General features: G+C 47.6%; 1 protein-coding gene across 2 annotated transcripts in view; it reads right to left on the bottom strand.

Moving 5' to 3' along the window:
• The window catches only part of cacul1 (CDK2 associated cullin domain 1), a 59204-nt gene that overhangs the window by 4552 nt on the left and 40607 nt on the right, over positions 1–14045 (bottom strand). For both annotated transcript variants that reach the window (XM_039743764.1, XM_039743754.1), the window contains one exon: positions 13786–13924. In XM_039743764.1, coding sequence (XP_039599698.1) covers positions 13786–13924 — 139 coding nt within the window. The remainder of the gene's footprint in view (positions 1–13785; positions 13925–14045) is intronic.

Genomic DNA, 14045 nt, shown 5'->3' with positions numbered 1-14045 from the left:
TTCTTTCAGTAAAATGCCGTTTATTTTTAGAAAGCCGTTCTTCCAGATACGACCCCCAGACCAGCGTGGGCACACTGAGCCCACTGCGCCTTGACGACGGCTGGCCATATACGGGTGCTGCCCACATGCTCAGTGATGGGAAGAAGTGACTGTGACCTCCACACACACACACTCTCTGTACACTGGGCACGCCGGTGCCACAATAGGCCCAGACACGCCATCAGCTCCTCGCTTGATGTACGCACACACAGTACTGCCCAAGTCTTCACAGCGTTCACAAAGAGACGCTTATTTGGGGTCTTTTAGAGTTCCAAACACTCCGTTGTGACATCTGAACAAACAAACAAATGAGAGCGAGCGTCTACATGCACACAAAACCGGATTAAGGGGGACCACCCGGCTAAGGCAGGAATCTGATTTTGGAGAAATCCACCATTGGGGTCTCACTCAAGCAGACAGCCGTTTCCAGATGTGCTGTTCAAATAATTGGGCAAGGCAGGCAACCGAAAACACAGCCAAAGGAGAGACACATCAAGCTTACACCCCTCTGAACTCGGGACATGTGCAGCACTGCTATTGGCTCAGACCTGGGACCCCCCCATCTACCTCATCCGAAGTGGCCTTCCAAAGTGTCGCCACGACCAAAAAGCCATTCTTATGAGGGGGTGAAGAAAGAAAGGCAAACACACAGGGACTTGGGGCACTGAGGAGTTGCCATGATGAGGGGGCCATGGATGAGCGTCTGCAGGCAACGGACACGCACAGCAGCGGGGTTTCCCTGCAGATCTGTGGGAACCTGAGGTGGGGATTCGATCAAAATCGATGGCCTCCTCCCCTCTGAAAAGTCTAACCAGACTCTTACCCATCATGCATCACAGACTGGGAGGCATCCGATTGGCCCCAACTGCCCTTTTCAGCATTAAAAACAACCAATCACCGTCAAAGTCATAAAAAGAGGGACAGGGGACCCTGAAACACATGGCATTGGCTTCCAGAGAGCCCCGATTCTCAGTGTCTGGGATGACAAGCAAGACCACCAAAGTCTGCAGTGAACTTCAGTGGAGCGGAGAGAAGGCCCATTGAGCTCACTGCGGTTGCTTTTCTGTTTATTGCACTTTCTACAAGATTAATGCAAAAAAAAAATAAATAAATAAATAAATCACAGATTTTCGAAAGCATCCCACCCTGCATGTTCGAGTGGGCCACAAACCGATGCAAAGAGTTGACGTTTGTGGTGCCATGTCTCCACCAGGCTGCCTACCGGTGAGATCTCAGCCTGATTGGGAATCGTTTCAAGGTCACTCCATTCTCAACATTTTATTCATATTGTTAGTAAATTGTGGACAGGATAAAAAAAGAACGTTCTAGAACGAAGGCGGAGTCCCCAGAACATTCCAGAACTAAACACACACACTATACGGCTCTTACAGATAAGACTTCTAAGAGAACACCAAGGGAAGACTTTGTGAGTGACACACCGACGTGCCCGTCTACCACTTCAAGCCCCCCAAAGAGTGTAATTTACAGACTAAGGGCGCGTTCGCAGCTTGGCGCTCCTCAAGCACTTGTAAAGTTATCTGCCCCAGTTTTCAGCGGCACCGTTCCCACCCAAGCGTTTAAGCAGCGAGGGGTCCGGCGGACTCCCCCACACAGACGTTTTTGAGCGATTTCAGCCATATGCCCCTAACAAAGAGAGCTTCTGAAGGGCCGCTACAGAAACTCTCCAGGCAGGTGTGTGCCAGGGTCGTGCTGCCCGCGCCCGCTTCAGTCGTCTTGTGACGACTATCAAGCGGGAGGTTAAGTAGGCACGCAGTCTGCCATCAAGTGACAAGGACTCAATAGCCACCAGTCAGAGGCGGGTTCAACTTCAATACGCTTCGTCCACATGTTTTTATGTACTGCAAAGAACGGTCATCCCGGCCTCACTCACCGTGCCAGGGTGTGCCAGGGGGTTTGGGGGCCTTCCCATGCGTTTGTGGACAGACTGTTCTGCAGTTAAACCCCCTCGCTGATATGATAATCCGTTTTAACACAGAATACTTGAATGGGGGTCAGTGATATCTCTCAATTACAAAAATGTGTTTAGTCCTCCATTTGCTGTGAACATCCAACCTCTTCTCAGCTCACCAGCCTGAGCTCCTGGGTATGAAGCCTGGCTGCTGTGCCACCAGATCACAATGTCTATGGCAAATAACTGCATTCAAATGAAACCGCTCCTTATTTATAGGTTTCCGTGACCCAATTGCGGGTTGGCCGTGTGACTGCGCCCTGTACAGGACTGTGGGGTTCACAAGTGGCCTTCTACCCAGCACTGATATGACGGTCACCTGCTCCTGGTGACCCTCAACTGGGCAGATTAAGTGTATAAGAACACGACTGCTCGCTTTTCACCTGATCACATACTGGGCACGAGTTTAACCCCTTCTTCATGAGCGGTCACCACACAACCAGACCTCACGCTTCCATGGTGTCCCACCTGCAGCGGCAGGCAATTTTATTTTATTTTTAGCCAAATAATGAAATGATTTTTATTTGGAAGAGATGGGAATAACCGCCCTGAATTACCAGAGACGTCGTCCTGTAGACTGCCTTTGCTGCACCCACGGCACTGGCAACACCTCCTCGTCAGTTCTGTCATCGTTAGGCACATCAACCACCTTACAACACTAGAAAACGCTTCTTCAGAAAACGCTCCAAAAAAATGAACAACGGCAAACGCACGCTGGAAACTGACAACGCTCAAGCGTGAAAGGGCCCTAAAAGTTAAAGAAAGGCGAGTGAAGACACCATCAGGTGACTCCTGCGTAACTGAGGCGCTTCCACAAGCAGAAGGTCAACTGACGCTCAGTAACCCGAAGCCCTGCAGCTGACGAGGACCATCAGGGTAGCCCACTGTGTAAACTTGGGGAAGGCGGGCTTTCATAAGAAAAGTGTGTCACAGGAACATTAATGGAAGGAATTATTCAGGAGACGATGGAGCAGCACATGGCAAAGACAGGAGTTATTAGGAACAGTCAGTGTGGGTTCAGAAGAGGGAGGTCGAGTTTTACTAACAGGCTGGAATTCTATGAGGAGGAAACACAAGGATACGACCAGAGAGGAGCAGAGGAGATTATTGATGTGGACCTTCAGAAAGGATATGATGAGGTGCCACATGAGAGGGTGGGCATCAAACTAAAAGTGGGAGTTCAGGGTGATGTTTGAATTGGCACAGACACAGGCACAAGCAGAGGGTGATGGTGTGAGGAACTGGTTGATGTTAAGAGTGGTGACCAGCAGGGGGCAGTGCTGGGGCCGCAACTATTATTAATATATACTGTATATAAATGATTTAGATTAGGAATATAAGGAACAAGCTGGAGAAGTTTGCAGATGATACCAAGACAGGTGGATTAGCAGATAATTTGGAATCCGTTATATCATCACAGAAGGACTTGGGCAGATTTGTGGACGATGAAATTTAATGTCAGTAAATGTAAAGAATCACACATAGGAAGTAAAAATGTGAGGTCTGAATACACAATGGGGGGTCGGAAAATCGAGAGTCCACCTTATGAGAAGGATTTAGGAGTCGTAGTGGACTCTAAGCTGTCGACTGGCAGTCAGTGTTGAGAAGCCATTAAGAAAGCTTACAGAATGTCAGGTTATATAGCGCCTTGATGTGTGGAGTACAAGTCACAGGAGGTTCTGCTCAGGCTTTATAACACACTGGTGAGGCCTCATCTGGAGTTCTGGGTGCAGTTTGGGTCTCCATAAGGACATAACAGCACTAGAGAAGGTTCAGAGAAGAGCGACTCGGCTGATTCAGGGCTACAGGGGATGAGTTATGAGGAAAGATTAAAAGAGCTGAGCCTTAAGGAGATGAAGAGGAGACCTGACTGAAGTGTTTAAAATTATGAAGGGCATCAGTCCAGTGGATCGAGATGGTGACTTTAAAATGAGATCATCAAGAACACGGGGACACAGTTGGAAACTTGTGAAGGGAAAATTTCGCACAAATATTAGGAAGTTTTTCTTTACCCACAGAACGATAGACACTTGGAATAAGCGACCAAGTAGTGTGGTGGACAGTAAGACTTTAGGGACTGGAAGAAATAAGTGGACAGGACTGGCAAGCTTTGTTGGGCTGAATGGCCGTGTCAGGTTCAGCGTACACAATAGAAGTGCGTGAACCAAACCAAATAAGGCGGTAAACACGCACGTCGCACCCAAAATAAACCCGTGTGCCTGGCTGAATGGCCTGTCCTCGTCCAGATGTTCTAATGTTCTAATGACATGAGAAATGTGACGAATGACTGAAGACCATTCAGTCCGTTTGTCACCTGTTTGTTTAGCTAATAGTTACGCTGTCCCCACATCTCCTCCAGATTCTTCTTAAAAGTTTCTTCTTGAGCTCCATGTTTCCATAGTTTGTTCCCAGAACACTTAGGGGAGTAAAGAAGTGCTCCCTGGCTTCAGTCTTAAATGCTCTTCCCTTAAAATTCAAACCTTCAATCACTTTTCTGCACGGGATGGGGGTGGGGGTCTTTCATTTAACAGTAAATTTGGCAAAAATGCGTGTTTGGAACATGGTGGGCACACACCTAGATAGCTGGCATTTGGATTATGTGACATGAGCCATTTGAAAATCCGTGGTCTTGGTCCTCCGATGGAAAAAGGTGGGCTGTCCTTGTGAAAGAAAACTCAAACTTTGAACATTATAACAGTTCGCAATCACTTGGGATTAAATGACCAGCTGCAGGCTGCCTGGGGGAGGCCGTAAAAGACAAAGGAGAAGGAAGCTTTAACTAGAATTAGAGTAAGGAATGTGCGGCATGTGGTTTAACCAATCAGGTGCCTTATTTCCGTAGCCAATATGATGAATTCTTCTGTATTATAACAGAGATATGCAAATCTGTTATGTGAGCTCCATACTTCTGCTCAGGGACCGACCATCCCTCCTGCTTTTCCGTTAGCTGCAGGGACTTCTGACAAGCTTCCTCCTGCCTGATTCTTCTTGGTAATTATAATTCAGTTCAACTGAAATCCGACTTCCTTAAACCATCGCTCCCTGTCAAGCCAATTAAAGGGAGTCCATCCATCAGCCCACAGACACCGGGGCCTGGACGCCAGCTTTAAACTGAGGGGTGTGTGTGTGTGTGTGTGTGTGTGTGTGTGTGTGTGTGAGAAGCTGTGCAGGCTACAAATGGCTTGGACACACACAGACTGCCTGTAGGTGATCAGTACACTGGAAACTACGCAGTGAAGAGTCAGCCAATGAAACCGTTATTATTGACAGGAGCGCACAGCGGGACAGCTGCCTCACATTTAATTAAACAAAAGTCGACAAATCCGACTGTAAGGCACTGTGAGGCCCTTGGCATCGCACTCTGTGTGTGTGTGTGTGTGTGTGTTTCTGTTCCTAAAAAGCAATTTGGTGGTCAAAGCAATTCCTCCTGGGCTAAGCGAGAGGGTAAAGTGCTACCTCTCAACGAGAAAAATCAATATCTTCGATCTTCTGAAATGTGGCGTATCACTTGCCAAAGCCATTAGTCCTTAAACAATACGGTATAAAAACTATTTACATCGTATCAGGTATTAGAAGTAATCTAGAGAGGATTTCAAGTATACGCGAGGACGTCTGTAAGTTTATATGCTAATACTACATCTGTATAAATACTGCTGCAAAAATGAAAGGAGCCCCTTTTTAATGAGAGTATAGCATCAAGTCAGTGACACTCCTGGGCTATCGATCTGTCAGTGAAGTAACGGGGGGGCTTGTTCATCAGTTTCAGCTGCTCTGGTGCAGTGGTGGGGGGCAACACTGAGACGACCCCCTAAGCAGGAATGAATGGTTTAACAGCTGGAGGGAGGCCACTGACATTTTTCCCTCCTCATCTGTTTTGTCACTCGCTCTGCATTTGGCTACGGTCAGTGTCACTGCTGGTATCATGATGCCAGACCTGGACCCTACAGAGCTGGCACAGGTAGTCCAACTACTCCAGGATGGCAGGAACATCAATACCATGTGCTTGTCACTGCCAGAAGCTGGGTGGGGCCCCTCACTCACATGCCAGCCTCTGTATGAGTTGCTCTACCTCGCGCCACGTGTTGGAGCGCACCTCGCCGCTGCTAAGCTAGCGGTACCCGTTTGTTCAGCAGACATCATCATCTAGAGATTATTAAAGAGTAACGTTTGACGTTTTTGAGAGAGAGAGAGATCAGAGCTCTGTGTGTTTTAGAGGGTACCTGCTGACTGGCATAGATATCACGGCCACACGGGGGACGCTCTCCCGTCAGAGCTGAACACGATCAGATACAGTGCCAGCGTTTGACATTGGCGCGTACTTACCTTCCACTTGGCCAGAGATACTTTGCCAACTTTTTACATTTTTGCCAAAGAGATCACAGCGACATTCTCACCCGACAGCAAAACCAAACATACTGGACATAAAGAGGCCCTTGGATATGAAAGCTATCAATCAATAGAACGTCTTCTCAATACAAAGGACTACATTTTTTTGTAATTGATTTTTAAAGTTTGTCCTCTTTCACTACGACGCGGGTGGAGCCACAGAGTGCAGCTGGTCATTTTATATACGGGACACGAGCATCCGCAGCGGTCCTTGAACCAGTCCTCCCCATAGACACGGAGGGCTGACTGTACTTCGATGTCAAGTTAATTCCGATCAGCGAGTTTCCTCAGGATGGTCCCGTTTCCTTGTCAGGTCCATGATGGCCACACACCATTGGCACATTCCCTCAAAACCATGCCAATGGGTGACCATTCAACCATCATGGCATTTATTCTCGCACCGGTCGCTTTAACCACTTTGGGTGTAAACCCCAATTTTGAATTGTCTGTGCTGCCCTGACACCCCGACGCCCTCCTTCCAATCAAAGTCACCAGGCTGTCACACACCGACTTGTTTTAATCAACAGGCGGCACCCACTGGCAGCGTTTTCATTGTTTCATTTTAGAAGCGAGATGCCAGTTCTCGTCATTCACATCGAGTGCTCCGGCCGATTTTATTTTTTTTTTGTTGTTCTGTTAATAAAGCACACGCGGCTTTCCTTTCAAACGCAGCCTTCATGAAGCTCATTTAACGGCTCACACGTCCCACAAAGACAACGTTAAAAGTGCTCAAACGTGGGAGGCGAATGAGCCGGTGCTTTCTTTCACACATTTGTCAAATAAAAGGTGACACGAAAAGAAAAAAAAAAAAAACAGACGAGTCCAATTTAAAAAACACTTTCTGTACGAGAGGAAGACATAATGAAGAAGCAATGAAGTTTGATGCGCTAAAACCGCCTACAAAAATAAAGCCAGCGGCGCAGGCAGGCAGGCAGGCAGGCAGGCAGAGGAGAAAACATAAAAGTTCACCAACGTCTCGTCTGACCGAGTGGGCGAAAATGGACACGCAGGTTTATTTTGGGTGCGACGTGTGTGTTCACCACTTTATTTCGTTTGGTTCAAGCACTTCTATCGTCTACGCTGAACCTGACATGGCCGCTCAACTGCCTGCCATTTCCTCGGAAGACGCGACCAGCTGATAATCGTCCGTCCACCCATTTTTCACTGTTGCTGCTAACGTCGCCCACAGTTTTTAACAACGATACGTCTGCTCATCTCGTTGATGTCCGTTAACTGGGAAAACCAACCGTGTGTCGTAGGCCTCTCGCTCTCACATTAACTCATCTTGTAGCCTGACAACGCAAGGAAAGGAGTCCTCGGTTCTCTCTGATGAACCCCGAGAAATAAACCCACGAGACATCCGATCAGCACCCCCAAAACTTGAAGACCACCACAGCGAACTTAGGAAGAAAATAAGAGACAGACAGGCAAGCAGTTGGGGGTGCAAAACTCCCAGTAAGCAATTCCTATAAACAAATTCAAACATCAGACCAGGTGATAGCGCCAGGCGTACGAGACGGCACCGCCACACCAGCGAGACTAAAACTATCGTCACAATGCCACCACGGGGCCTTTGTCCTGTCTGGTCCTCTCCTCCGCAGTGTTTCCTTATTCAGTGCTTCATTGTCGCTCCTCACAGTGCAGCAGGGGCTCTCTTTGCTCCTCTGAAGCCTAAATCCTAAGGCTTTCCCACCACCTTTAGTCCTGACTTTTTCAATGCCCTCCAAAAATGGCACAAGTGTGCTTGGGGAACAACTTACACGCTTGAGAGGGCACTAAGCAATGACGATATCTCTTCTTCTTCCACCTCTGCAGAAAGGAAGACTGATGTGCCACCATCTATGACGTCACTTCTGGGGTCAGGCCATCTTGGGGCAGACTCAGCCAACACAACGGGCCTAGTCTGAACTTTGTGCTAACATGCCTTTTCTGCTCTTTATAATATACGGGGATTGCCTTTGGGTGTCCCAGACACGTTATGAGCTTCTTTGTGTTTTATTACAAGAGACGTTTAACGGCAGGCTCGCACCCAAGGCCGTAACGTCAGAGCAGGGAGAGGGGCGCAGAGACATTGAAGGTGCGCTCCAGCGCCAGGACACCAGAGCGGGTAACAGAGACATTTGCGGCGAGTCCAAAACGTTGGAGCTTTTAAGTGGTGGCCACCCTGCCTCAAATGGAAGACAGCAATTTGATGGAAGTGGCCCTCAGCTCATTACAATTTTCATTTATAAGGCACAGGCCCTTGGCGTAAACTCCAATAAATCTTCACCCGACTTCGGCGCTTCATTACAATCTACACTCGGAGTTCACACCATTCCTACTGGCGGCCCGTCTCGATTCAAAAGAGCACACGTTTACTGTAAAATTGTGTTCTGCAATGACCACCGCCAAGGCCAAGTCACTAGGAAAAGTAGAAAGAAAACGGAAATTGATGTAATGGTGCAAAAAATAAATAAATAGATAGATAGATACGTCTTTGTGCCACGATGAGGAGGTCACATCTGTTTTTATCTATTTTACTCATGTAATGTATATTTTGTCACTTTTCTGAGCAAAGCTGCATAGAACAGCTGGTTATTAACACAACAGGATTTATCGGGTTTCCATTTTTCAACTATCCCGTTAAGACTTTTTAACGGCCGACCCCTTACTAACACCGGTCATACGCTACCAAGACGATTCCATGGATCACCTGAGGTTTCTTCCTCTAATAATAAGCCGTACGGATTGTCTTATTTTTTATAAGACAAACAGTAAAGCAATATGTAAAATCAAACAGGGATAGATAGTAAATGATAGCTATAAGTATACACGAGGACAGGCAAATATTCGATAATATATACAGTCAAAGTAAAACCCTACGTGAAGCCCTCTATTTGTGTCTAATTCCCATATAACACCTGGTCGTATCGTCATGTCAGTCAGTCAGTCCCAATAATGAACACACACCGTCTCCTAGAACTAAAGACACCGATTTTCAGAGAATTGTTGAGTAAATCGTTCAAACTGTGAAACTGAAGGTTGGATAAAGTAAGTGAACCCTAAGCCAAGGACTGTTTAAAAAGCTCACTGCAGTCCGAATTTCACACATGGAGTCCATTTAATGAAACGAGTTCAGAGGTGCGGCCCTGAATGACTTTGAATGATCAAAAACACGATCAAGTTTGAGTTTTGGACAAGAAGCACATCCAGATGGAGTCACGCCTCTCACTAAAGAGCTGTCTGAAGAACTACGATGGAGAATTGTTCATCTACACGAGGCTGGAAAGGGCGACAAAGTCATCTCAGAGATTTGAGATCTTCATCAGTCTACTGTCAGGCAAGTTGTCTATAAATGGAGACCGTTTGGTAGAAGTGGGCGCCCTGCCAAGATGACCCCAAGAGCACAACACAAAGTCAGCAATGAGGTCAAGAAGAACCCCAGAGTGACAGCAAAGGACTTGAAGAAGACATTAGAACTGGCTGACATCTCTGTTCACGAGTCAACTATACGCAAAACAAAGAACAAGAAAGTCCACGGCAGGAAGCCAATGCTATCAAAATTGAACATCGCCGAACGAGCACTTGGACACTCCACAACAGGACTTGGAAAATGTTTTGTGGAGCGATGAGACCAAAATTGAACTATCTGAGAGGAACAAGCAGAACTTCATTTGGCATAAAAAGGGCACCGCATATCAACATCAAAACATCATCACTACAGTAAAGTATGGTGGAGGGAACATCAGGATTTGGGCCTGCTTTGCTGCATCAGGGCCATCATTGAGGGGAAAATGAATTCCCAAGCTTATCAACAAATTCACCAGGATGATGTGAGGGTGTCTGTCCGTCAACTTGAGCTCAGAAGAGGCTGGGTGATGCAACAGGACAATAAGCCCAAAGATGGCAGCAAATCCACAGCACGATGGCTTCAGAAGAACAAACTCGGCCTTGTGGAGTGGCCCAGATCTCAATCCTATTGGAATGACTTGACGAGAGAGAGAGAGCCACACACAGAAGACAAGCAAAGAATATGGAAGAGTTGAGGCAGTTCGGCTGGGAAGAATGGGCGAAAATTCCCCCATACGCACGATGTGCAGGTCTGATCTGCAGTTAAAGGAGGCGTCTGGTTGAAGTCAACCAGTTATGAAATCCCAAGGTTCACTTACTTTTTCCACTACCTGGAAAACTCCTGGCTGTATGAGCTCAAAAGGGGGCTTCTACTAAATACTGAGGGTTCAAAGGGTCTGAATACTTAGGACCAGGTGATATTTCAGTTTTTCTTTTTTAATAAATCTGCAACAATTTCAAAAGTTCTTTTTTTTGTCTGTCAATATGGGGTGCTGTGTGTACATTAATGAGGAAAAAAATTAATTTAAATGATTTTAGCAAATGGCTGCAATATAACAAAGAGTGACAAATTGAAGGGGGTCTGAATACTTTCCGTACCCACTGTATGTTACGGCCAAAACCCGAAGTTCGGGTGGAGGAGGAGGAGGAGTGGTGGTGAGAGAAGGTGGTGCTTGGTGACTGTACTGTGTTTTGAGACTGTGTGTTGCCTGTGGGGTTCATGGGGAAGACGTGCCCCACAGGTGAAGAAAAATAACAGTCTTAGTGTTTTTACACGTGCCTCTGTGTCAGTCTGTGTCAGGTCAGGCGCTATATAGCGTGCATTTCACAACACATGTGATATGTGGATGTCAGGCTAAGGATATGAGCAACATCTTGGCAGGGAGATGAGGGAGACGAGGCGTGATCTTCTCAGAAGACAATTTGACGTCCCACGAGAGACATTTTAACGGTCACGCAAGACAAAGCAGTGAGACAGAAGGACAGCTGCTGTACAGGCTTTAAAATGGTCGACGCGCAGAGCGACAAGCACAACAGACATCTTGGCAGAAGCAGCGCAAAGCCAGTAGCCGATCCATCCACTTCTCCTTAGCGAGCGTTCAGCTCTCTCCCCCCTTCACAACGAGAGCAGGAGAGACGAGAAGTGGCAGGAGCGTAGCGTACCGAAGCGATCGCGACCTGATCATCTCGGAGAGACACTTTGACGACAAGCAAGACTAGGCATTACCACCTCAGGAAGCAAAACCCGTGAGACGGTGCACGTCACGCCCTACTAATTTAAAACAAGTTCACGGACATCTAACCTGGCGGTTGTTGGAATGCTTTTGGCAGACATACTTCAGGTGGTCCCAGCTCTTAAAACAACGACCAGCAGAACACACAGCTGCCGGCCAGCGGCAGCAAAACACCAGCTGAACCCATCGCTTCTCTTTAGTGTGCGTTCAGACCCCCCATCACAACATGAGCAGCGTTATAAGATTTAACCACGCCGGGGCAGGAAATAAAGGAGAAATACTGTTTTTACAAAAGTTTTAAAGTTGAAATGAAAATAATGCATATGTAACAATTCCCATGAAAATAACAATCTCTTTAAATTGTTTATCCGGTAAACCAAACCTGGGGGTGGGTGAGCGAAGTGAACAGGGGGCGGAGCTCCCTAGTAATAATAATAGTATTAATAAATCCGCAATGTAGCGGGGATTCACTGCATGCTACTTTGGCCGGCCATTTCACAAAGTGGCGAGAACTCCCTGGCTGATATAAGACTGTCCGCTTAAGGTGCGAAGATGCTTAAAAATTCAGATATCGATTCAGAAATGGGGCAGCACGGTGGCGCAGTGGGTAGGCGCTACTGCCTCGCAGTTAGGAGACCTGGGGTTCTCTTCCCGGGTCCTCCCTGTGTGGACTTTGTATGTTCTCCCCGTGTCTGCGTGGGTTTCCTTCCACAGTCCAAAGACATGTAGGTTAGGTGGGTTGGCGATCCTAAATTGTCCCTAGAGTGTGTGCCCTGCGGTGAGCTGGCGCCCTGGCCAGGGTTTGTTTCCTGCCCTGCGCCCTGTGTTGGCAGGGATTGGCAGCAGCAGACTGCTGTGACCCTGTAGTTAGGATATAGCGGGTTGGATAATGGATGGATGGATTTAGAAGTGAGTTTTCCATTCTGCACGAGAAACTGCTCACACTGGAATCCATAGGCACAGAAGGAAAATCACTACGAAAAGTCGTGTCTTCCCAATCACCGACCGGCGGCCAAGGCTACACTCGATGCAATTGCACTACTAAGTGTGCAACAAATCGCTGCTCATGCCTTTTTTTCTTCCGACTTTGGCCGACCATTTTGCAAACTGGCCGGCCAAATCCCGAAATCAAGGAAAAGATCGGACATTGGCCGGTCAGTTCACAGCAGCATTGGTCATTTCCCGATTTGGCCGGACACTTCCTCCTTTGGCTGTAACATATACGTTACTGAGTATTTGTTTGTCTTTTCCATGTGCAGTAGATCCGTGTTTGATTTTACATACCTGTTACTGTTTTTTGGTTATTTCGTCGTGTCGAGAAAAGTAAGACAACTTGTAAGGAGTACGGCTTGTTATTAGAGGAAGAAACCTCAGGTGATCCAAGGAACAGTCTTGGTAGTGTAGTGGCCGGCCGTTCTCCCAGACTGTACTCAACTCCCTGCAAGTGTTACCTGAGGGGTCTTAAACCGGGGGGTCCTCTTTTCCCCACATGTTCTGGTTCAGTCCATCACATTTTTGCCCCTCTTTGTATGTTACTCCTTTGTCTTCTTCTCTCTGCTGATATTCAACACACGGCCTAAAACTCCCGCCCTCTGCAGCCTGTTTAGGTGGTCTTGCTGCTAAAATTCACCTTGCATTGCAGTGGAAATCCCCCCCCAAGACTGTCGCACATGATAATTAGGTAGCTAAACTGCACAGTTTATCACATCTCAAATTAACAAAGCATAAATGACAACTACTGAGGGATGGCCTACTGCTGTCCACTCCTTAAGTCCTGGGCGTCTGTTGCTTGTGAAGGATTCTGGGAGTTCCATGCCTCCCGATTCAGGATGAGCGGGTGTGCGTTTGTCGTCAGGATTCGAGTTCTGTACGATTCTGATTAATTTACTATATTGGAACAGCAGCTAAAGGGAACCGAGGAGGTCAAGGCAAGATGTGGAAGACCAAGGAAACGGACGGACAGACAGAACAGCAAAGCACAACTCCTGCTGAGAAAGGAGTGGCGGCGCACGGCTGTACGGCACAGCGTTACTCACACGGACACGGCAGGAAACCTTAGGTGGCATCTCATCACAATACAATGAACTGTAGGGGTGGACTTCTGCATGCCCACCCACCATGCCACACCTTGTCGCTCATTCAGTCAGAGAAGTCTGCGGATGTCCTTCTGGTTTACCTACACCCGATTAGGTGGGGCTGCAGATCAGCTCAACTCCCACTTGGCCTGCGTAGGCAGAGATTAGCCCGCCACGTGCTGTCGTAACCACCGACTCACTAGCCCCATGGTAAACAAACTCAAAATGACCAAGACAGCCTGAGCCGCCTTACCTGCTGAAGCCGTTCTGCATGAGGTCCCTCTGGAACTTCTGGTCTTGTGCTGCATACTCAGACAGCTGGGACTCCATGGCCGGAGGAAGGATGTTAGGGATAAAATTGGAGAAAAGGGCAGGCGCCAGCTGTACCCAGTCTGGAAGAGAAAGGACACATACGATTAAATATGGTCAGCATGTGACAGCAATCTGGCCAGTGCCACGTGTCAAGCACGGGCTCATGTCTGCCTGCCAAGAGGCGGCCATTTTGTTTTTTCC

The sequence above is a fragment of the Polypterus senegalus genome, chromosome 1 (genome assembly GCF_016835505.1).
Source record: "Polypterus senegalus isolate Bchr_013 chromosome 1, ASM1683550v1, whole genome shotgun sequence".
Classification (NCBI taxonomy): domain Eukaryota; kingdom Metazoa; phylum Chordata; class Cladistia; order Polypteriformes; family Polypteridae; genus Polypterus; species Polypterus senegalus.
Note: the sequence above shows the minus strand (reverse complement) of the source record. Positions and strands in the feature narration are given on the sequence as shown.